At 34.4% G+C, this 23,596-nt stretch overlaps 1 protein-coding gene and 1 long non-coding RNA gene across 12 annotated transcripts; both read left to right on the plus strand.

Annotated features, from left to right (window-relative positions):
- The first annotated feature begins 1,889 nt into the window (after positions 1 to 1,889).
- On the plus strand, positions 1,890 to 3,591 carry LOC140178177 (uncharacterized). Its single transcript, XR_011870429.1, has 2 exons — positions 1,890 to 2,009; positions 2,855 to 3,591. It is a non-coding gene; the product is annotated as an uncharacterized lncRNA (long non-coding RNA).
- Positions 3,592 to 6,349: 2,758 nt separating this feature from the next.
- On the plus strand, positions 6,350 to 9,899 carry LOC112732776 (sodium/hydrogen exchanger 8). 11 transcript variants are annotated; one of them, XM_072212327.1, is made up of 11 exons: positions 6,418 to 6,555; positions 6,876 to 6,955; positions 7,374 to 7,436; positions 8,118 to 8,229; positions 8,374 to 8,439; positions 8,621 to 8,665; positions 8,777 to 8,829; positions 8,940 to 9,154; positions 9,295 to 9,342; positions 9,429 to 9,536; positions 9,691 to 9,899. In XM_072212327.1, exons 4-11 carry the CDS (start codon positions 8,168 to 8,170, stop codon positions 9,787 to 9,789), a joined length of 696 nt encoding a protein of 231 aa, XP_072068428.1. In that variant the 5' UTR covers positions 6,418 to 6,555; positions 6,876 to 6,955; positions 7,374 to 7,436; positions 8,118 to 8,167; the 3' UTR covers positions 9,790 to 9,899. The 11 variants fall into 11 exon arrangements, with proteins under 11 accessions (XP_025637344.1, XP_025637356.1, XP_025637357.1 ...); XM_025781569.3 differs by having other exon boundaries at positions 7,374 to 7,412; XM_025781559.3 differs by lacking the exon at positions 6,876 to 6,955 and having other exon boundaries at positions 6,350 to 6,555; positions 7,709 to 8,229.
- Positions 9,900 to 23,596: the final 13,697 nt, after the last annotated feature.

The raw sequence follows: 23,596 nt of genomic DNA on the forward strand, positions 1-23,596 counted from the left end.
GAAAATGTACATTGCATGAAAATTAAATCAAATAGATGAACATGAACAGAAATATAAAATTTTCAGAAAAGAAAATTGTAAGAGAGGATTATAGAAATTGAAATTGCATAAACTGAATTCAATATAACTGAAATATAGAAAGTGGAAAAAAAATGTATCAAAGAGCCTTCTATTCTACTCCTACTCCTACTCCTACTGTTGCCTACTACTAATGCAGCCTACTATTCGTCTCTACCTCAATGAAATGAAACTGATGCCTTTATATATGCTTTACAAAATGAAAATGAAATTACAAACAAATTACAAATAAAATGAAATTCCTATTCTAACTGTGTCTTGTGCCTTTGAGTGATGTCAATGGGCTCTGCTTGCTTTGAATTTTCGATGGGCTTTGAATCAGATTAATTGAGCTAGAGTTGCACTTCCAGGAGAATGGAGCGGTTTCAAATTGAGCGTAACGTTCATTCACCCACGCGTACGCGTCCTCTGCGCGTGCGCATCATTTTTCTTTTTGGCCTATCCACGCGTACGCGTCACCTATGCGTACGCGTGACCTTCAGAAATTGGACTTGTGACGTGTGCGCGTGCTATACACGTGCGCATCGTCATTGTCTTCAGCCTCAACCATGCTTACGCGTCCCATTCACGCGTACGCGTCTTCGATAGCATTCTCTTAATTAGCGCTACGTTCGCGCCATGAACGATGCCCACGCGTGCGCGTCCTCTGCGCGTGTGCGTGGGTGGGAAAATGTCAATTCCATGCTTCAGTGCCACCCACGCGTTCACGTGCTTCCTTCCAGATTCTCCATCAACGCGTGCGCGTCATGCACGCATCTGCGTCAGTTGCAAAACTCCAATTCCAATTTTGAATTTGTCCGAAAACACTCGTTCAGATAACGGAGCGTTCTCTTTGCAAATGAGCGCTCTCCTTGTTTATATCATGGGCCACGCTTTTAAAAGCGTGGCCTAAGGCTCCAAATCGTGCTCAAACTTTAAAGTGTGCCCAAAAATTCCTCTTTTCTCCTTTTGAGCTTATTTTGTGCTTTTTTTTATTTTTTTCTTTTTATTTCCTACAAAATTTATAAAATCAAAAGATCGAAAAATATACCATTTAAGCACAAAAGCATTCAATATTTAAGCACTAATCATCATTTTCTTGTATGAAAAAGCATAGAAAACATGCACAAGATGACATGTCATCAACGACGGGAAGACATGGTGCACGATGAAGGCAGAAAGAACGACGGCACTCTAAAGCTAAAAAGGGAATTCTCAAATAAATTGGCAGTAGACGTGGGTTCTGTGAAAAGGGAAGACAAAGAGAGGCTGAGGGCAGTGGGTAGGGATTATTGTTGATGGTAGTGGCTTCTATGAAAAGGGAAGAGAAAGAGAAGCTGATGGCAATGGATAGGAATTATTGTTGTGGCTGATGGTTGATGGTAGGGAAGAGAACGAGAGTAGAGAGTGTGTTAGTGGGTGAATGTAGCAAATTTAGGGTGAAGGTAGCTAAATGAATTTTAAAAATATTTGTGGTAAAAATAAAAATTTAACAATTATTATTAAACCCCATTTGAGTTATATTTATAAATTTTTTATTATGCTTATCACAAAAACTCAAAACACTTGAGCTTACTAAAGACAGACCTTTTTTTTTTAACCTATAAATTGGGGTCAGTCTAAAATCAGCACAGGTTATTTGGGCTTATCTGATGCGCTATTGAATTTGAAGTATTAGATCAGATTGACAAATAATCCAATGGCCTATATTTAATTTATAAATAACTTATTAAAAATTATTATAAAAATAATAAATGTTTTAATATTTTAAAATTGCCCCCATTATAAAATAAGAGAGAATCAGCAATGAAACCCTCCTTTTAGCCGGAGATTGCCGCTGCAAGGCTTTCCTAGCAAAGAAACCCTTCCACAACCATAGAGAAGATCTCCGGCAACGATTCTTCCTCTCTTGTCCTTGCTTGTATGATTGTCGACGACGAAGAAATCGATTAGTGAGTACCTATTAGCTTCTTCTCTCATTTTCTTCCGCTCCTTCCACTTCCTCTCTCAAATTCCATGATTTTTCATTTTCTTTTTAGTTAAATTATAATTATGATGGCTCTGTAATCTAGAACGATGAACAATTTCGGATTATTATACCAGGTTTTTTGTTTCAAGCACTTGCTCAAGTGTTTCATCAAAATAAAGAGGCCCCTATTCATGATACAGGATTTTTAGTTTTCAAACCTTTTTCCAATGTCCCATCCTTTTGTTTTTCAATTCATAATTGACTGACTTTTGTTCATCCTTTTTTAACTTATCAAGGTTTGAGATTTGAGTGAACTAAAAACACAGTCTCTAGAAAAATGATATTTTCTATTTTTGTTTTTTTATGTAAATATATGATTGTAGCTTTCAAATGCAAATTTGACTTCTTCTTTGGCCTCCAATTTTTACTGGTGAGATTTAACTATAGTGAATGCATGATTGTTGAGTTGCGATAGATATGAACAAAGTGAGTGACTTTTATTTATAATTAGAAGTAATACACCTTAGCATACATGTATCTATTTCTTCCATTGTGGTGGTTGTTCACTGTGATTGGATTGCACAATTGGGGTTGGAAGTATAGTTATTGAAGTCGTGGGGATAATTTAAGAATGATGAGACGAGTATGGATCTGAATTTTTTATTTTAGTTTGGCAATTTTACTATTCAAACATCTAAAGGTTAGTTTCATTGGTATAGCATTACTGAATGATCTTGAGAAAAATTTTTGAATGCTTTTTAAATCTAAAATTTCTTACAAATTTTTGTGATTAGAATGTGATAACTGATTTTTTATGTTGGTGAACAGGTTAGTTGAAGCCTATATATTCTCTTTTGTTGTTGAAAATGCATTTACAACAGATATAGAAAAGCTATAAGTCAGCAGGAGAAAAAGATCTCTAGATATTACTCAAGTTTTTAAAGATGAAGACAATTTGAAATCAAATTCTTTGAATTAATGGCTTGAGATCATGCATAGAATATGCATCACTGGATATAATTCTATTTGAATGTCTCTTGACATTTCCAATGATTAGTTCTCAATTTTGCATAATCATCACGCATTCAAGAAGCCGGTAAAAATCTACAACTGAGGATTTGTATCTTCTCAGCCCGTCAATATAATAATACATTCAGCCAGTGGCACTCTGCAGCTTTCAGGAGGTGGCAAAAGAAGTATGTAGAGGATAGAGTTGTTGTCTATCAATCTTATGTTGGAGATCATATTATTATAGCTTAGGAGATAGGTTGTATAGCCTTAAACAGTTGCTTACTGGTTATTGAATCTCATTCCTTTAGGTTTCCATCTCGTTGGTGATTCCTTTGTATTTTAGTATATAAGATTTTGGGTTTGGCTGTGTATAGAAGTTATAGGGATTACTCAAATGTTTTCCATGTCAGCTTCTATTCTGGCTCTCTATTGGCTTTCCTTGGAGAGACTAGAAAGTTAGAATTTTGTATATGCTTTTGCAGGGTCTTCCATGTAATTTAATTTCATGATTGGTTTTAATTGTCAATAGAAGCATATTATTGATTTCACTTTAATAGTAATATTAGTTTGCTTTCAGCTGTTTTAGTATTTTTAATTGTGGTATTTATTATTGGGAAAATTGTTATAAAATACTTGTCAAAATATTTAATTATTAAAAAGAAAATTTAATAAAAATAAAATTAAAAAATCTTTAATAATAACAAGGACTGATTGCCTACAATTACAAATCAATAAAACCAAATTCCAAAGAGTGGCTACAACAAATATAGGATCACACTGATGCTCTAAGAACATCAGAATTGGACATGAAGAATATCTATCTATAGGATCACACCGATACTCTAAGAACATCAGAATTAGACATGAAGAATATCTATATGTCAGTCAGTATGATACAAATGTTCAAGAGAACTAATGTTTTCAATGGATTGATCCCTTTAGAAGGCAATGCCGCAGTTGTCTACTCAGAGCCTCTAACTTCTCAAACCTGTCACCCTTTCCCTTTTTGTCAGCTGTCTCGCCTTTCTTCTTTTTCTTCTTCTTGATCTTGTTCTTGTTCTTCTTGAGTTTCTGTTCATCTTCTTTTGGCTCTGAACACTTTTCTTTCATGCTTCTCAAAGATGTTGCAAATACATCTTACTGTAGTCTGAAATTGTTAACATCAATGATATTATTACGTACTCAAACTTTACAAATAAGCATGAGAAGCAACCACAACAGACCACATTGATATATACTAACATTCAAATTAGAATCTCACTTACCTACACATCATTTTCAATATCACCCTTTAGTTTAATCAATAAAACTAAGAACAAGAAGAGAAACATATAAACATTGTGAGTGCATGCACGTGTGCACATGTCTGTATGCAATATACGTATACCTGAGGGAGGTTATCGACCCTTAAATCTGCACAAAGTCTTCATCATTGCCTCCTAAAGAAGAACATTTACCCCAACTTTCTTTGTTTGAGCTTGTACATGAGAAACAATCTTTAATTTGATTATTTATCTTATCCTGTAAAATCATAAAGTATGGGGATATAAGAGTCGCATTTCTTAGCAAAACTACTAAAAACATCATCACACCCATAATTATGATCTCTGCATCATAAAACTATGTCCTACATGGAGTGTTTTTAAAAAACATGAATAAACATGAGTGTTTACATCACGCCCATAATGTAGCTGAATGACTGAATCATACTAGCATATAAATATAACTATATAAGATCCTAAAAGCTAATCACCTCATTCTGGAACCATAAAAATAGAATTTAAAATTTTTTAAACCTCATAAACAGAACCAAAAAAATTTGAACAAACACATAAACAGAACAAAAAAACAATTGAATGAAATCAATGAAGTGAATTCATACAAAAAAACTGAACAAAAACATAAATAAAACAAAAAATTGAATGAAATCAATGAAGAAAATTCTTACCTGAGGCTGAGGCTCTATTGAAACTCTAGAAGTGCAGCGATGAAGGGATGACACGATGCTGAACGACGACGCTGACTCGCTGAGAACGACGACGCTGACTTGCTGAGAATGACGATGCTAAACGAAACGATGCGGGTGCCACGACGACAGCAGAGAGAACGATGGCGCACTGAGGCGAATGACGCGAAGAGAGAAGAGAGATACTGAGAATAAACGAGGGATGGAGAGAGGCTAAGAATGACGCCGGGAGATGCACTGAGACCGGCAGCAAGGGCTGGGCTGGACGGCAACAGCAGAGACCAGAGAAGACAGAAGAGTGGAGAAAGGGGTGGTGGTTCTGACTTCTGTGGATAGAAAGGAGAGTGCAGTGAGTTTACAGGGTAAAGAAATTACGGTTACACTAGATGAATTTTAAAAATATTTATGGTAAATATAAAAGTTAATTATTATTATTAACCCCTATATGGGTTATATTTGTAAATTATTGATTGAGCACATCTGAAAAACTTAAAAGACTTGAACTTATTAAAGACAGACACTATAAATTGTCCACACTTTGAAATTTGTTGTAAGGCAATAATACATAAAAAAAATGTGAGTTTGTACCAAGAGAATTTAATATTATTTTAAATTTGATAATACAATCATTACAAAATTTAATAGTTTTTTTCAAAATAGAGCATGATTGAATCAAAATCGTTTACGGACCCATTCAATAAGTAATTTTATTTTGCAATATTTAATTTTTATCATTTAACTTTTAACTTTTGTAACTTACAAAGTTACACAAACAAATAACTTTATACATCATTATTAATTTAATATCAATGACTAATTACTAATTTGACAATCAAAATATGCAACACGATATTCTTTAATTGCATTAAATTAAAATTAAAATATTAAAATTAAAACTGAAATATACATATATCACTACAAGAAAAAGTGTATTTTTCGATGCTAAAAATCGACGGTTATCTCTCCCATCGATATTTTTCGACGGCTTGCTGTCGATATTATTAAAAATGATAATTAAAAATAAAATATTAAAGTCAACAGCAAGGTCGTCGATTTTTTGGTAATCCATTAACCGTTCTCTTATTATCGACATATTCTCGACGGACCGTGAGTGGAAAATACTTTTATTTTAAAATCGACGAACATAGCATCTATTTTATTATTTAAAATATCGACACATTTTGTCGTCGATAAATTTAAACGATCTTAATCACTTTTCAAAATAAAATGGAGGGTATAGATTTAATATATAAAATCGACGACTAAGACATTTTTTTTTAAATTAAAATCAACGAGTATGCTATCGATTTTTATCAATAAAATAACTTTTCCCCCACTCACTCCTCGCGTTTCCTTCATTTCCCCAAATTCACCATTTCAATTTTCCCCGACCCTTATTTTATCCCTGAATTCACCTTGCATACTTCAACCCTCATTCTCCATCCGTCGCTCTACTGCTTCCGTGCGGCTGTCGCTCCACTGCTTCCATCACATCGGTGCTGCTGTTGCTTTGTCTCTCTGCACTGTTGTTGTTGCTGCTCAATCAAAATTAGTTACTCACTTACTCTCTCTCTCTCTCTCTCTCTTTTGTTCTTCATTGATTTTTCATCAATTTTTTGGATAAAAAATTTGCTTAGCATTACTACAGAATAGGTCTTCAAAGATTGATTTGGTACTAATCATTAATCTAATTTGGATCCTGAAGCAACTTAAAAAGCACAGAAGAACCTAGTATCTAATTTCTTCAATCCCTAATTTCTCAGATTCACTTCAATTATTCTGTAGCATAAACTCATGTTTTTTTTTATTCACTACTTTTTTTAATGATTCTGTTTGTATTGAGCGACTTTAATTTGTTTTCTTTTGTTTTAGATTGAATCTTAACTCTATAATTTGTTACTGAACTCTTTTCAAAGCCAACTTCAGTTTCATTTGGAAATTCCCTATTTCAGGTACAAACTATGACCTAATCGTAATCTCCTATTTCCTAAATCCAGAAATCCTGGTCATGTTTTTTCTGGTCCTAATCGTGACTCTCTGAAGTCATGAACTCTACTGAGAGGAAAGAATTATTCAGAAATTTTTAATTTATGCCTAGAATTAATCATGTTTGTGGTGGCTAAGTCATCTAAAATCTAAACCAAATATAGGTGTTGTTGCTTTTTGCATTTTGTATAGGACTCAGATCTCTCTATTTCATTGCCTACATTCTGAACAAATTGACTAGTTGTTTGCACTTATTAGATTTATTGCAAGATTTTACAATGACTAATTTGTTCCCAAAAACTAACGATAGTTAAATCCTGGTCATGTTTTTTTTGTTCTATTTTATTTTAAGAGCTAATATGTGTCTAAGTTTTGTGCTAGCAGAAAACAAGTTCGCAGTGAGAAGTGGAGCCAAAACTTCAGGTGATCTTCCTCAGTTTGAGTCCTGTAAGTCAATTTCAATTATTGATCTAGATAAGAACAACTTATCTGGAACTATACTAAACAGCTTTTCCAAATGTCAGGCTCTTGAAAAACTGAACTTGTCGAACAACAATATGATAGGTCATATACCAGAAGAACTAGCCAGTATCCCTGTTCTTAGTGTTATAGACCTATCAAATAAATCAATGGCCCCATACCTGAAAAGTTTGGTAGTTCTTAAAGTTTACAACTTCTCAATGTGTCCTTCAACAATATCATGGGTTCAATTCCAACAGGGAATTCATTCAAATTGATGGGTAGCAATGCATTTGTTGGGAATTCTGAACTTTGTGGAGCACCGCTCTGACCATGTCCTGGTTCAGTTGGAATATTGGGGAGCAAAGGAACATGGAGGCTTACCCGTATTCTGCTACTATGTTTAGGGTTGTTAGTAATCCTTCTAGGAGTCGCTTTTGGAACACTTTATTAAAGAAGAGGGATCAAAAGTCGATGGAAGATGGTCTCATTTGCTGAACACTTTATGTCATTTTGAATTAAGCTTCTACCTTTATGTCATTTTGGGTTTCTCTTGTTTTTAATTTCAGTGAATGATCAACTAAGTTAGATTATTTAACTATTTTTATCTCTGCTCAATGAAGTGTATTGATGGATATGTGTTTTGTTTGTGCTTAATATTTTTAACAGTGGGGTTCTCAGAGAACTTTGAGTGCTATTAAGAGAATCCAGTTTGCAACATGTTGTGGCGAATGGGGCCTATGGCACTGTCTATAAGAGCACCTATGATGGCCAAGATGTTGTAGGTTTTAATTTGCACTCTTAGTTGTCTTTTGTTGTCCAAAGAATTCAAAATCTGTTATTTGTCATGTCATTAGGAATGTAAGTCGATCTTTAGCATTTATCTCTTAATATTTGGAATCTAGTTATTGAAATTTTTCTACAGCTTCTATTCTACATTTGCAAGGACAGCTTTTAAGCGTGAAAGTCAACAAAGTTTACATATCTTTTGGTATACTTCTTGCTTCTACTTGTTTATATAAATTATATACTTATAGGACATCGTTTTGATTTTTCTTATTTTCAACAACATTCATTCTAGTGATGATAAAAGGAAATAGATAAAAGGAATCTAATTATCTAAATCTATGTAGAACAGTAAATACTTATTTTACTGACTTTATTTTCTCCAGGGAAATGGTTGCATATATTGCTAATACATTAATTTTCATCTTAAGGTAAGATCATAAATGAATTCTGAAATCATAACAAGCAATTGATATAACTTGTGAATCAAGCTTTTCATACCCTTTTTTATTATTATTTTTTATGTTATCTTCTTTTTGCAGTGGAGTTGTTATAGCTGAAGGAGTACTTGGTGATGACAATGTCTTCCATCATGGTAGTATTTACCTTTTAAATTATCTTCTTTGCTCAATAGGCCATTGATAATACTCTCACTTTTCCATTTAGTTGCTCTTGATAAAAATGTATGTTTGTTGTGTCTAAAAGACTCGCTGCAAATTCTTGGTTCTATTGAAGGAACATCATGGACCCACCTCTTGCTTCTCTATGTTTATGTTCAAGTGTCAAGATGCATCGTAGTTGGTGCATTATTTCCCTTGCTAAGGTATTTTGGATATGGCTTGGATTGGAAAGAAGCTAGTATTTTAATCTGGTCAGGATTGCGAGGGGCAGTTGCCTTGTCACTTTCATTATCAGTCAAAGCAAGTATTCAATAACTAATGAAAGCTGCATTTTTTAGCCAAACACTTCTCCTTTATTGCTAATTTTCTGAATTTCTTTATGCAAATACTATCTTATTATTAGTTTAATCTTTTAATTATTAAATTTTGGGTTTGTTTAGCGTTCGAGTGGCCGATCACTTGAATTGACTCTAGAGACAGGAACGCTGGTATGTTCTGGGTTTAGGATTTAATTATGATTTATGACTGTACAGGGACATTAGATTCATCACTCAAATACCTTTTGCTTGTGCAGTTTGTTTTCTTCACTGGTGATATTGTGTTTTTAACACTTATAGTGAATGGTTCGACAACACAGTTCGTTTTACACTACCTTGACATGGACAAGTTAACAGCTGCAAAGGTCAGCATTCCAGATCTTCTAAGTTCATCTTATCTTCTTGCTCTAAGGGATAAAACATTCTGTTATCTCATGCATTAAATGGTGCCTTAATGCTTCAATTTCTATCTTACTTGTGAAACAATATCTCCACTCTGATATAAGGATATACCTTCAGAAGTCTTGTCTTTCGTGGAGATTCACCTTCCAAAGAAGCCTTAGGAATCAGAGCACAAGATCTATTATTGTACATGATTATGCCATTATTAACTATTAACCTTATCTTAGACACAATGAAATTACTTATTACCTACATAATATAAAGTGAAAACCTTGTGAACTGATTTATGTCAATTCTACTGATTAAAGATATTATTCTTATTATTATTATCTTTGCTTTGTGAGTAAGATCTACAACCTACATTTTTCTTTTGTTTTCATGAGAAAAGAAAGGTAATGTATAGCGGCATGATAATGACAAGTGGTATAGAGGTTGTAAACAGTGAAAGAAAAATTGATCGCTAATGATTGCAGACAAATCTGATATTTATTATCCTCTTAAATAACTTTTTAATAAGAAAAATAATGTAGTTTTTCCCTTTTAAAAATTGTTGGAAAATAATAAAAATAATCCGAAATTAGTATAAGATTATTTTATTTTATATTCATTAATTATTATTGAAACAATTTATAATATTAGATGTAATAATATTATACGAATAAAATTATAAATATTTCGTATACAAATAGAAAAAATAATTAAAAAATATAGCTATTAAAATTGACAGTAACGTTGTCGCTTTTTATGTTGGTATCTAAATAACTAAATCGACAGCAATTATGTCGATTTTATTGAATCAAATATCGAAAAAAATGGCGTCGATTTTATATAATAATATCGACGGCAACATTGTCGATTTTAGTAAGAAGGTAAAATTTTCAAACTCATATTATAGACGAAAATGATGTCGATTTTATTAAATTATTATCGATGGCTAAGCAAGCCGTCGATTTTATTCGAATTCTGAAAAATTGACAAGCTTAATAGTGACCACCTCCGCCGTCCATTTTGCCGTCGATTTTTAATATTATCGTCAGCTTAGCTATTGATTTTGCCGTCGATTTTAACAATGTTTCTTGTAGTGTATTATGTATCCTATATTCCTATCTAATTTAGTAATCAAATGTGTCACATGACACTCTCTTATTAAAATTGAGAGAAAATATTTTTTTTTCAAAATTAATAAATTCCCTTCCTAAATTCTCTCATCTACCTCTCTCCATTTTTCTATTTCTCTCTACCATTTTTACTCTATATATAATTTATATTTTATATTAGTAATTTGATAAATCAAAATATGTCATCCAATATTTGTTTATTATAATTAAAATAAAATTTTTTCTTCCAAAATTAACAAATTCTCACTCTTCATCTTTATCTTTCTCTCTCTTTTCTCTCATTCTCTATTTTTTCTACTTTTCTGTTCTACAAAAAACAAAATTAACAAAATAATATAATTCAAATAAAAAATATTATTATTATTATTATATACATATTTTTTAGCTTTTTATTTAGTTTTAAATTTTTACCGCTTATCTTTCTAATCTATATTTTCATTTTTCTTTTTTCAAATATTTATTACATATAATTTGGAGAGAATACTAATGTTATAATTAAAAGTTAGAATCAAAATTCAATTATTTTAAAAAAATTAATTTTGAGTTAATTTTATAATTATTAGTATAATTTTTTTATGCTAATATCTAATTATATTTTCATATACATAGAGAGAAAAAATATTATTTTTAAATAACAAGTATAAAATTTAGTTATTTCTATTTGTGCAATAGACTTAACACCTAATTAAATGTAAACGTATATACGTTAAATTATTTCAAATTTTAGATAACGAATGTTAAAATTAATTATTAATAAAAAATTAAACTTTTTCATATAAAAATAATAATTAAAAATCTTATTCTTTGATTTTTTATCTATAGATATCTTGGTTTTCTTAACCAGAGATTTTTGTCAATCTACAACATTTTTTTGTAAAAGTAGTTTAATTTTATAAATCTTTTGTACCATGCATAATCTATACTGTCAAAATAAAATGGACCATAATTTTAAAAAATGTATATTCCCGTAATGTTATTACGAATAAAAAATACTAGTATTATACTAAAATGTGTAACCAAAAATATTACAGTTCCTGTGGAAAGAGTAAAGCACCTTTTATTTTTTACAAGATTGTTGAGCTAATGATTCATAAGCCCATTAAATTCTTAGCTGCTTCAACACAAAAAACACAAGTCCTTCATTACACAAAAGATGTATAACACCAACCAAAATACAAATTACAACGAAACTCTTGGATAAATTAGCCAAGTTTTTTTTTTGAAAATGAATGACGTATCTTCTAAGAAGATCGAATTCCCACAACTGGGTGATGAACTATTGTGGAAGATATTTGTGAAAGTCTGATCCCAAGACTATTGACTGATGCAGGTCTTTGAACCGAATTTGGAATTATCGATTATCAACACCTTTGTTTGTCAAGCAAAATTTCAGAGAAAACAAGAACAAGGAGAGCAGTGTTATCATTGGTATTGGATATCCTCCTACATACGATAACTCATAGTGGTTTATGAGAGTTGATATTGAAATCGGTCACCAGTTTCATTTCAACGTACCAATACAAATTAATCACTTCGGTTATTATTCATTAGTAGGAGATGACCATGGTAACCTTTGCATAAGGTTGTCCAAGGGTGGCCTTAACTCAAGGATCATGATCTGAAATCCCCTCACCAGGGATATCAGATACGTATCTAACGACGCAAGCAAACATTGCTGCCATGCCATGTCACTATATGCCTTCGAATACTTGCAAGATCAGACTGAGTATTGTATAGTGCATGTGTATAAGCGGCACTATACTGAAAAGAATATGAAATGGACACTATTTAATTCCATCCAAAGAGATTGGGTTCACTCTAGAACTATTCAAAGTAACATATGAAAGGTAGGCCCAAAGTCGATTATGCAAGAAGGTGTGGTTTACTGGATAGGATGGGAAGGTCCAAACAGTTTGAATCATGCGGTAATCATCACATTTTCGATGTAGAATAGGATGTTCCATGAGGTTCTAGTCCTTGAGGAGGCAAAAGCTATGTTCCATACCCTGATTCAAATTAACAACAATATTGGATTCATGTCTTATAAGAACCTATGTTTCAGAAGGCAAGTTTCCGTGTAGGAACTTAAACGAGTTGGTGATGACACACTTATATGGTAGAAGAAGGTCAAGGTAACGGGTCTTGAAATTCCATATAGTCCCACTCTATTTGTGGACAATGATGTAATTACTTTAATGGAGTCAAGGACTGGCTTTGGAACCTCAAACGATGGGGAAAGGACATATATCCTTTTATCAAGGTTAAAGTACATAAAGCAGGTAAGGAAACACTTGGTCCATTGCACATGGAATGAAACTGTGAGTATAAAGTCAATCAGTTTGCACTCAAATGGACTCTACATGGTTTAGATTTTGATCTAAATTATAGGCATTGAATCAAACCAAATCATGCACTATTATCAATATATAGCAACTGTGTCAACTAGGATTTTCTATATTTTCATGTTCGTTATGTCCTAAGTATGGGTCTTTATAGTTTAGCTAGTGCATGGTTTTAGTTAATGTTTAAGTGTTACCTTTCATGATAGTTGTATTCTCAATCACTAATGTCTTAAAAGTGTGGAAGTATTTTAATTTTGTTGTCTTTGTAGTTGAGGTTTTTATTATAATAAAAATTATATAAACATTTTAATTAATTTGAACTCTAGTTATTATAAAAATCAATTCATCTATTCTTAATAAATTTAGTTTCTAAAAATAAGGACCTCAAATTAATAAAATAAATTATAACTTATTTATATTTAGATTTTCAAAAATGCGGGTCGTTACAATGATGGACATAACAAATGTTCAGCTAGACTGTAATAATTCAAAAGTATCCTGTTATGCAAGGATAAGTAAAGCAATGTAGTTTCAATAGTCAACCACCCACAAGATGGCTAAAGTGGGACATGGATAACTTATTTAGTTCCAACTTATTCAACATTTCAACCAGAATTCTACTACAATTGAAGTTTTGTCAATAGAATAGCTCAACAGATATAGTGTACATATTCGCTCTAACGGACAAAAAAAATTAAGTATTCTAAATATTTAAGTAAAATGGATTTACACAGTATAGGATCACGATTGTTGTCATGTAAGGCAAAACTACATGATTTCATTGTATATAAGTAAGTATGGAATCTCTTAAACTCAACAATGTACATCTCAAAACTTACCTAAAAAAGCATTATAAAATCACATGCTTCCACAATAATTAATAATATTATTTATAAATTATTATAGATGATGTTATATACTTAATTTGTGCTTATAAATAACTGACCACTTTATAGCCTGATATGTTATTTTTGGAATAGAGTAGCTACATAAGGTATCCCAAATAATCCAATTAAGGATTAGTTAAAAATTTCCACTAAATATGATGTCAAAGTGAGAGAAAGAGCATTGTTGCAACGGTAGATATAGCAAATATTTAGCAACGTACTATAGTAATTCAAAAGTATCATGTTATGTAGGGGTAAGTAAAGCAATGTAGCTTCAAGGTCATCCAATCACAAGATGGCTAAAGCTGGACATGGATAACTTATTCAGTTCCAACTGATTCAGAATTTCAACCAGATTTCTACTGCATTTGAAAGTTTGTCAATATAGTAACTAAAATAAAAAGAGCACTTATTAGCTCTAACGGCCACACACGAGAGGAAAAGTATTGGCATCCATTGAAGACCTTTCGAGCAATGGATCCTTATCAGGATTCATGTGCTAGAATAGAAATAAGAAATATCATGAATGCCAAGCTAAAAAAGTCAAAGACATCAGACTTACAAATATTTCTGTAATGAACTAATACATGTTAAAATGCACTGTAGACCAGGACAAAGGACATTGTATGAGCAACAAAAGAAAGGTCTATGTATATTGTGGTAACAATAATTTGCCTATGATAAAGAATTTTTCCAGTGAGAAGAAAACAAATGTTGTTGGAGAGGCACACATAACACAGAATCTCAACTATCACGTAATTAACAAGCATCTCAAATTATTAATACTTTATTCAAGTACATGTATTGCTGTTTCTAAAAGGAAGAATTTTGCAGGTTGGATTATAAACACTATCAGTAACCCACCCAATGGACAAATAGAAGGAAAGAAAACAACCCACAGGGATTCCTATGCAATGGAAACCTAGACATACCCAACCCAAACCAATGAGATAACTAGGCCCAGATGGAGCTTCATGACATAGCTACTAATTCGAGTTCACATGACTATAGTGGTAGGTTTTGTTTAGTTATTTAACTTGACAGCATATTTGGAAGGTCTTTGGTTAATTTGATGAAATGTTTGCAATCATGGAAGGAGCAACATTAGCCAGTAAAGAAATATCATAAAAGATTTCAGAAAGGAGACAATTGAGTTCAAAATCAAAACAATAAAGGTAAGCTGTTGTTTTATAGAATGTCTTCAAGGTGGTGTATGTTTATTTAATAGAAACATATATTCAATGCAGCCTAACTAAAAAGAGTTCTTATGAAATTGGTGATGAGATCAAGTTCAACCTTAACTTCATTAAGGTCAGATTCTCTTATAGTTGATGATGACGCTAATAATCCAGTACAATTAGAGATGTCCACCAGTAAATTTCATCATTGAGTACAAAAGTATATAATATTCATATGATAGAAAATGTGATTAATTGACAGTAGCTGCCATGCCAGCACTAAGTTCTAAAATGCTTAACATTACAAATCGCTAAAAGAAGGTCAGGAAAGATCGAATGGCAACATTAGGAGTTAATAGGAAAACTCCTATAACTGGATGCCCTTTTAGGTAAGAATTATACGGCCAACAACTGATATTAGAACAATCTTGATATGTCTTCACCCAAAAATTAAAAGGTATGTCATTTAGGGTTCATTTATTTTTAGTTCTAAAAAGCTTATGATTCGTTTATAACATTTATAGAAATATTTTTTAGTCAAAAGTGATTTTTTTCAGTAAAAACTAAAAACACTTTTCAGTTGGCACATGATAAACCACTATTTTATGGTTTATCTTGTGTTTAATTGAGTGGTTTCATCAAGTCTTCACCCACTTATTCATATGATTTGCATGATTTTACAATTCCTTCCTAGTTTTGTTCTATGGTTAAAAACTTGCTTCCTAGAGATCTTTAATCTGTATATTTTAATTCTCCTTTATACCATTCGATGCCGTGATCTGTGTGTTAAGTGTTTTAGACTTCATAGGGCAGGAATGGCTTAGAGAATGGAGAGGAAGCTTGCAAAAATGGAAGGAACACAAGAAACTAAGGAGATGACCAACGAGCATCAACGCGCACTCATGGCTCATGTGAACGCGCGGAATGGAGAAATTTACAGTGACGCGTGTGTGTGCTTGACGCGTGCGCGTGCCTGACGCGTACGTGTGGATTGGAGTCTGCACAAAAGACGCGAAGGCGTGAACGACGTGTACGCGTGACAAGGAAATTCGCCAAATGACGCGCACGCGTGACTGACGCGTGACCGACGCGTACGCGTGACAAGCGCGATCTGCAAAATTAACAGAATACGCTGGGGGCAATTTTGGGCTGCATTTTGACCCAGTTTTTGGCCCAGAAACACAGAATAAAGTCAGGGAACGTGCAGAGACTCGATAGACACATTCACACATTCTCATTAGGATAGTTTTTAATTTTTAGATTTGAATCTAGAGAGAAACTACTCTTCCTCTAGGTTTTCTTCACAAACATAGTTTATTAGTTTTATGCTTTTGCTTTTGGATTTGAAGAGTCATCACCTCCGTTGAAGATGCTATTCTAGTTTGTTTCCTTACTTACTCTTTTATTTATTCCATATTCTTAATTCTTGTTTAGAGTGGTAATTGGATTATTTTCATAGATTTTTAATGCAAAGGATTACTTTTACTTTTAATTAATTTTGAATCTCTATTTTATTTAAATTATTATGTCTCTTTTCTATTCCAAACTCCCAATAACGAAGATGGCATGCAACATGGCAGAGTAGACTCCCAACTTAACATGGAATTTGATTAAGAGGAGACACTTGAGTTGGAATGCTCAAGTGCTTAGTTAAATTGGAAGTTGTTGGCTAATTTTATATTTACTAACGCTAGACCTTCCCAAGGGAGAGGACTAGGATTTGCGAATATGAGTTAGCTCAATCACTTGACTTTCCTTTATTTAGTAAGGGTTAACTAAGTGAAAATAATAACTTCTTTATACTACACTTGAGAGAATTCTAACAAGGACAGAACTTCCAATTAATCATTCCCCCAATCAAGGCTTTTTAATTTGAATAATATAAATTCCTTTTTAATTTTCATTGCACTAAATTACAATTGTTTATTTTCTGTTATTCAACTATCAAAATTCTCGAAAACTCCTGATTAATAAATTAGCACCCTTTCTAGCAACTCGTTGGGAGACGACTTGGGACTCATACTCCCAGTATTTTTATTCTAAACTTTTATGATAACCTTTCTAAATTGATGCGACAGATCTTAGCTGGTTAAGAGCTATACTCGCAACGCTATTTTTATATTGACTTCTTAATTGGTCTAATTTCTGCCACGCACCAATTTTTGGCGCCGTTGCCGGGGAGTTGCAATAGTGTGCTAGATTATTAATTAGTGTACATATTTTTATTTTTTATTTGCATATTTTATTTTTTATTTATTTTGTTACCATGAGCTATATGTTTTTCTCATTGAATGACGTGTTCACTACCTTATCCGAGCTTAGCCGCATTTGATCCTGAAATTGAAAGAACTATTTCACGTATTAGGCGAGCTCGACATCGGTTAGCCTCTGAGGGTGGTGAAGTGATTGTTATCAATTCACCAGTCTCATCTGAGGGCGAATCTGAACCGCCATCTGAGAGCGAAACAAGCTCCTTTACTACTGATTCAGTTGGTTCACGTGCAGATAGAATGGCAGCACCTAGGAGGATTACTCTCCAGGAAGCTGGAGCCCCAGATTTTACACTGCAGCCGTATCAAGTGCATCACCCAACTCTGGCTACAGATTTTGAACTGAAGACTGCACTAATCAACTTGATGTCTAAGTTTCATGGCTTACCTGCTCAGGAGCCTATCAAGCACCTAAGGGATTTTCAGACAGCCTGTTCTACTGTTAGGCGTCATGGTGCAAATGTAACTTCTATTCTGTTAACTACCCTCCCGTTTTCTCTTGAGAGAAAGGCAAGGGAGTGATATTACTCCCAACCTGAAGCAACTATTACCAATTGGGATACGCTCAGGAGAGAGTGTTTGGAAAAATACTTTCCAGCTAAAGTTACAGATAGATTGAGGAAAGAGATCTCCTGCATTGTTCAAGGTGAATCAGAAACTCTCTATGAGTACTGGGAGCATTTTAAGAACCTTCTAGATGCATGCCCCCCATCACATGATTGATAGGTTGGTGTTGATCAGCTACTTCACTCAAAGCATGAAGTCTCAGGATAAAACTACACTAGATGGTGCTAGTAATGGTTCTCTGAAGAAGTACAAGATCGCAAATGAAGCATGGTAACTGATCAGCGACTTAGCTGAGTCCACCAGGAATCACAGGCATAGGAACAGCCACTCGAAGACTGTTGCAGAGGTTTCCTCTGGCACTGAGACTACTGCTCTTACACAGAGTATATGTGAAATGACCAACCTACTGAAGCAAATGTAGTTAAATCAACAACAAGCTCAGCCTCTCCCACCACAACAAAGCCAACAGTTGGTCCCACAAAGAGTATGCAGAATCTGTGCTGATTATAGTCATTATACTGATGAATGTCCGTAGCTCCAACAAGAAGACAACACTGTGGCAGCCACTCATAACTTCTATGACCGCTCGAATCAAGGATACAATCAATAAGGCAGCAACTATAACCAAGGTGGAAACTATAACCAAGGATGGCAGGACAACTCCAACCAGGGTTGGAGAGATAATTCTAACCATGGATGGAGGGAAAACTATAACAGAGGAGGCAGAGATAACAATGGAAACTAGAGGTAGAATAACAACAGACAGCAGAATCAAAGCCAGCCTTACAGAGCACCTCACCTAAGACAGTCACAAGGACCCCAGCACAACCAACAACAGACCTCTCAGATCACTTATCCTACTTCCTCATCAAATGACGAGATGCTTCGTTCTCTTGCACAAGGACAACAAGACATGAAAACTACACTGAACTCTACTCTAAACGGTCTGAATGCCACTTTACAAGCTCTTGTCTCCTGGATAGATTCATTACCTGCTTCCACCAACCAGCCTTCAAGCTCCAATGGAATTCCTTCTCAATCCTTACCCAATCCCAAGGGTGGCATCAATACCATCACTTTGAGGTCCGGAACCACACTGCAAGAGAGGAATCAGGAGGAGCCAAGCCCACCAGAACACGCCCCAGAAGAGGATATGGTGGAAGTGGAAGACGCTGAAGAGGAAGAAGAAGTACAAGACAAGGTTGAAAAAGAAGTAGCTCAGCAAAGGAATGGAGAACCAAAGGAAGTAGAAGCTGCAAGTGGCGCCCTTCCTATCCCATTTCCACACCTTGCAAGGAAGTCCAGAAAGCAGATGGAACTTGATCCCAAAATGATAGAAATTTTCAAAAAGGTTGAGGTAACTGTTCCCCTTTTTGATGTTATCCAGCAAGTACCTAAATATGCAAAGTTTCTGAAAGATCTATGCATACATAAAGACAAAATTAATGAATTAGAAACTATTCCCTTAGGTAGTTCTATATCTGCTTTAATGGGAGGTATACCTGAAAAATGTAGTGATCCAGGTCCTTGTATGGTAAACTGTACCATTGGAGGTGTAATATTTTCTGACTGCATGTGTGATTTAGGAGCATGTGTTAGTATAATGTCATTGTCTATATATGATACTTTAAGGCTCCCTCCCTTAAAAAGGTCGACAGCTCGTTTTGTGTTAGCAGATAAAAGCATTATTACAGTAGTTGGAATTGCTGAAGATGTATTAGTGAGCATTAAAAGGCTCACATTTCCCATTGACTTCTATATCCTGGAAATGCCCCCTAATGACTCAGGAAGATGATAAACCACTATTTCATGGTTTATCTTGTGCTCAATTGAGTGGTTTTTATTAACTCTTTACCCACTTATTCATACTATTTGCATGGTTTTACATTTGCCTTCCTAATTATGTGCTTTGATTGAAAACATGCTTCTTTGATCTTATATTTGCTTATTATTAATCCTCTCTTATTACCATTAGATGCCTTGATATGTGTGTTAAGTGTTTTCAGATATTATAAGGTACGAATGGCTTGGAGGATGGGAAGAAAGCATGCAAAACTGGAAGGAATGCAATAAGTTGAAGAAATTGCTAAGCTGTCCAGCCTGACCTCTTCACACTCAAACGGCTATAACTTTTGCTACAGAGGTCCAAACGACGTGGTTCTAGTTGCGTTGGAAATCTAACGTCTGAGGCTTCGATTTGATATATAATATGTTATAGTTCCCCTGACGCTAAATGACGCGACCGCGTGATCTATGCGGCCACGTCGCAATGACGGAAATCCAGCGTGGCAAAATTCGAAACCACCGAATTCTAGACTGTTTCTGACCCAGTTTGCGGCCCAGAAAACACAGATTAGAGGCTATAAAGTGGGGGAATGTATCCATTCATAAGGGAGGCTCTCATATTCACAATTTTAGGAGTAGATGTAGTTTTTAGAGAGAGGTTCTCTCCTCTCTCTTAGGATTAGGATTTAGGATTTCTTAGTTTTAGGAGTGACTCTCAATCCCAGGTTCTTTATTTTTATTTATTTTTCCAATTTAATTTATGAATTCCCATGTTATGATTTGAACATTTTATTTAATATAATTCGAAGTATTTCAGACTTATGATTGCTCTCTTTAATTTATTAACACCCTGTGTTTATCCAAATTATTTTCATTCAAGTAGAATTTCTCCCTTTTTGGCTTTGGTTAAATAATTGGTGACTCTTGAGTTATCAAGCTCATTGTTGATTGAAAATTGGAAATAATTTGTCCACTTAACTTACCTTCATAGTTAGAGGTTAATAAGGTGGGGGAAGAATCCAATTCTCATCACAATTGATAAGGATAACTAGGATAGGACCTCCAGTTCTCCATACCTTGCCAAGAGATTTTATTATTGTTAATTTATTTTACTTGTCATTTAAATATACCTGTGCACATTGCCCAAAATCCAAATTTCTCAAACCCCCAAATTTACAATCTCCATAACCAATAATAAGAACACACCTCCCTGCAATTCTTTGAGAAGACGACCCGAGGTTTAATACTCGGTTATCAATTTAAAAAGGGGTTTGTTACTTGTGACAACTAAAACGTTTGCACGAAGAGATTTCTGTCGGTTTATAGACTATATCTACAACGCGACTGTTTTTATGACATTCTTTACTGGCAAAAATCCCAACGTCAAAATGGCGCCGTTGCCGGGGAATTGCAAACGTGTGCCTTATTATTGGTTATTGTAAATATTTTTTTATTTTTGCTTGTTTATTTGTTTTTATTTTTGTTTTTATTTTTGCTTTTCCATAAATTAAGAGGTTATTTGTTTTTATTTAGTTATTAAAAAAAATTTTTTTTTTCAAAAATTTGTCCTTAGTGTTTATCTTGATCTTCAAGTTGTTCTTCACGTTCATCTTGACCTTCAAGCTGTTCTTAGTTGTTTTCTTCGTTTTGATCTAAAAATTTGAAATTTGGTGTCATTTTATTGTTTTTCTCTTTCCTCGTTAAATTCAAAAATATTTTTAATTAATTTTTTTCGAAAAAAAAAATTTCAGATTTTTATTTTTAAAAATTTTATCTTATCTTATCTTATTTCAAAAATCAAAATTTCAAATTTCAGATTTCAAATTTCAAATTTCAAAATTTAAAAATTCAAAATTTCAAAATTTAAATAACCTTTTAATTTAAATTTGTTTTTATTTTTGTTTTTGTTTTTAATTTTTATTTACTACTATGAACTCTCACCCCTTTGGCTATGAGTCTGGTTACAATTATGTTGCAGGAAGAAGAAATTACAATGAGAACAGGCATCAAGGTTGGAACAACCAAAGATGGGAGGAGCCACAAGGATTTGATCAACCCTCATGGCAACAACCACCCCCAATGGACTATCAACAACCACCATCATATGCCTATGAACCTCCTCAACACAACTTGGGACCACCATACTCACAAGTCCCTTTCCACCATTCACCTCCATATGACCCTAACCCATATCCACCATACCAACCACCTTATGAGCCAAATGAACCCTCCTATCCACTCCCAACCTCCATGGAGAAAGCACTTGCCGATCTAAACTCTACTATACAAGCTCTCTTCACCCAATTCAGACCACCAAATACCTTCAACAATCAACCCTCAAGCTCTAGTGCACTTCCTTGTCAACCACAGAATAATCTCTCCATCCCATCACCACCATCCATGGAAGAGCACCCACATCCATCAATCCAAGAGCAAGATGATCCCAATTTTGCTATTGATATGGAACAGGAAAGAAGGAATCATCTTCGTGAATCCATACTTCATAAAGAGCTAGAGGAGGCCCTACGGGTAAGGGTAGGAGAGACCCTTGAAGATGAAAGAATAGTTGAAAGGAGTTGTCATAGAAAGAAAAAAATCAAGGATGAGTACGATTTTATACTTAAACAACTGGACAAAGCAGCAATTATTAAAAAGGAAGAAGTGGTTGCGGACTTAAGAGATGTTGTACTCCATTGGAAAGTCCAGTCACAGAGCCTCCTTCCACGGTGTTTGATGTTGATGTTGAGAAGAGCGTACAACCTCCAAGGCAGATCATAGTTGAAAATTTTGTAGAGGTTGATCAAGAGGTAGAAGATGTCAAGGAAGAGCACAAGGGAGTGGAGCTTGAAATTACCTTGCCAAAGTTGTTGGAAACCCCTCCCCCTAAGTCGCCATCATCCTTCACAACATTCAAGTGGGTAAAATTCATATCCCATAGCTTTCTAATCCCACTTGAATATGGGCTACTGGAGACGGATGATCAACTTAGAGCTCTTTGTGGCATTAAGAGTAAGAGGAAGATGGTCAGTGGTAAGAACTGTCCTGCAAGGTTCAACATGGTTGCATACTCAAAGTTTAATTGCAAAGGTTGGTGTAAAGCTCAACTGAATGGGTCTAGGAAGTTGGTTGGCCGCTTTAGTGAGAATTCAGATTGCTTGCCACCCGGATGGAATCATGATAATCAACTCGAAGACGGGTGCAAAGGCAAGGTCTGGGACCCCGGAATCCATTCTATCAATCACCACTCTTGGGGCCTAGTCACTTGCTTTAACTTACTTGAAGGCTTTCTGCGCCTAGTTTGGGACCCCGGAGGTTATTGGAGATACAAACATTGGTGGATATTCCTGGATGAATACAAGCATAAGCCACCATAACAGGAAGCTCATCAAATGTCCAACTTAAGGACTTTAACTAAAAGTGCTAGGTGGGAGACAACCCACCATGGTATGATCGTCCTTTTTCATTTTTATTTAGTTTTATTTGTTTTTGAATTTTATTTTATTTTGTTATATTGAACCTGGAGTTTTGCATCACATACATATTAACACTGCATTCTGCATTTTTCAGATTACAAAAAAAAAAGCGAGCACGCGACGCGACCGCATCAGCGACGCGTCCGCGTCGCAAGGAGAGAAGAGAAAATAAAAACGAACAGAGAGTCACGCTGGAGCAAGGCTGGAGGCGTGCCAGTGGCACAATTCGTCCCACGCGACCGCATCGCTAATGCGACCACGTCACCTGGGAATAATGGCCTCCCACGCAACCGCGTCACCCACACGGCCGCGTGACCTGAAATCGGCGTAAAAAGGGTGTATGGCCGAAAGTTGAGCTGGAGTTGGGCTGAAATCGTGCTGGAAGCCCAAGCCTCACCACGCG

This window comes from Arachis hypogaea, chromosome 13 (assembly GCF_003086295.3).
Source record: "Arachis hypogaea cultivar Tifrunner chromosome 13, arahy.Tifrunner.gnm2.J5K5, whole genome shotgun sequence".
NCBI classification, from domain to species: Eukaryota; Viridiplantae; Streptophyta; class Magnoliopsida; order Fabales; family Fabaceae; genus Arachis; species Arachis hypogaea.

Coding starts and splice junctions, on each gene's coding strand:
- LOC112732776 (XM_025781559.3), top strand. CDS start 8,168: ATGTTGTGGCGAATGGGGCCTATGGCACTGTCTATAAGAGCACCTATG. Junction 8,830..8,939: donor TGACAATGTCTTCCATCATG/GTAGTATTTACC, acceptor TGTGTCTAAAAG/ACTCGCTGCAAATTCTTGGT. Junction 9,343..9,428: donor CTCTAGAGACAGGAACGCTG/GTATGTTCTGGG, acceptor TTGCTTGTGCAG/TTTGTTTTCTTCACTGGTGA.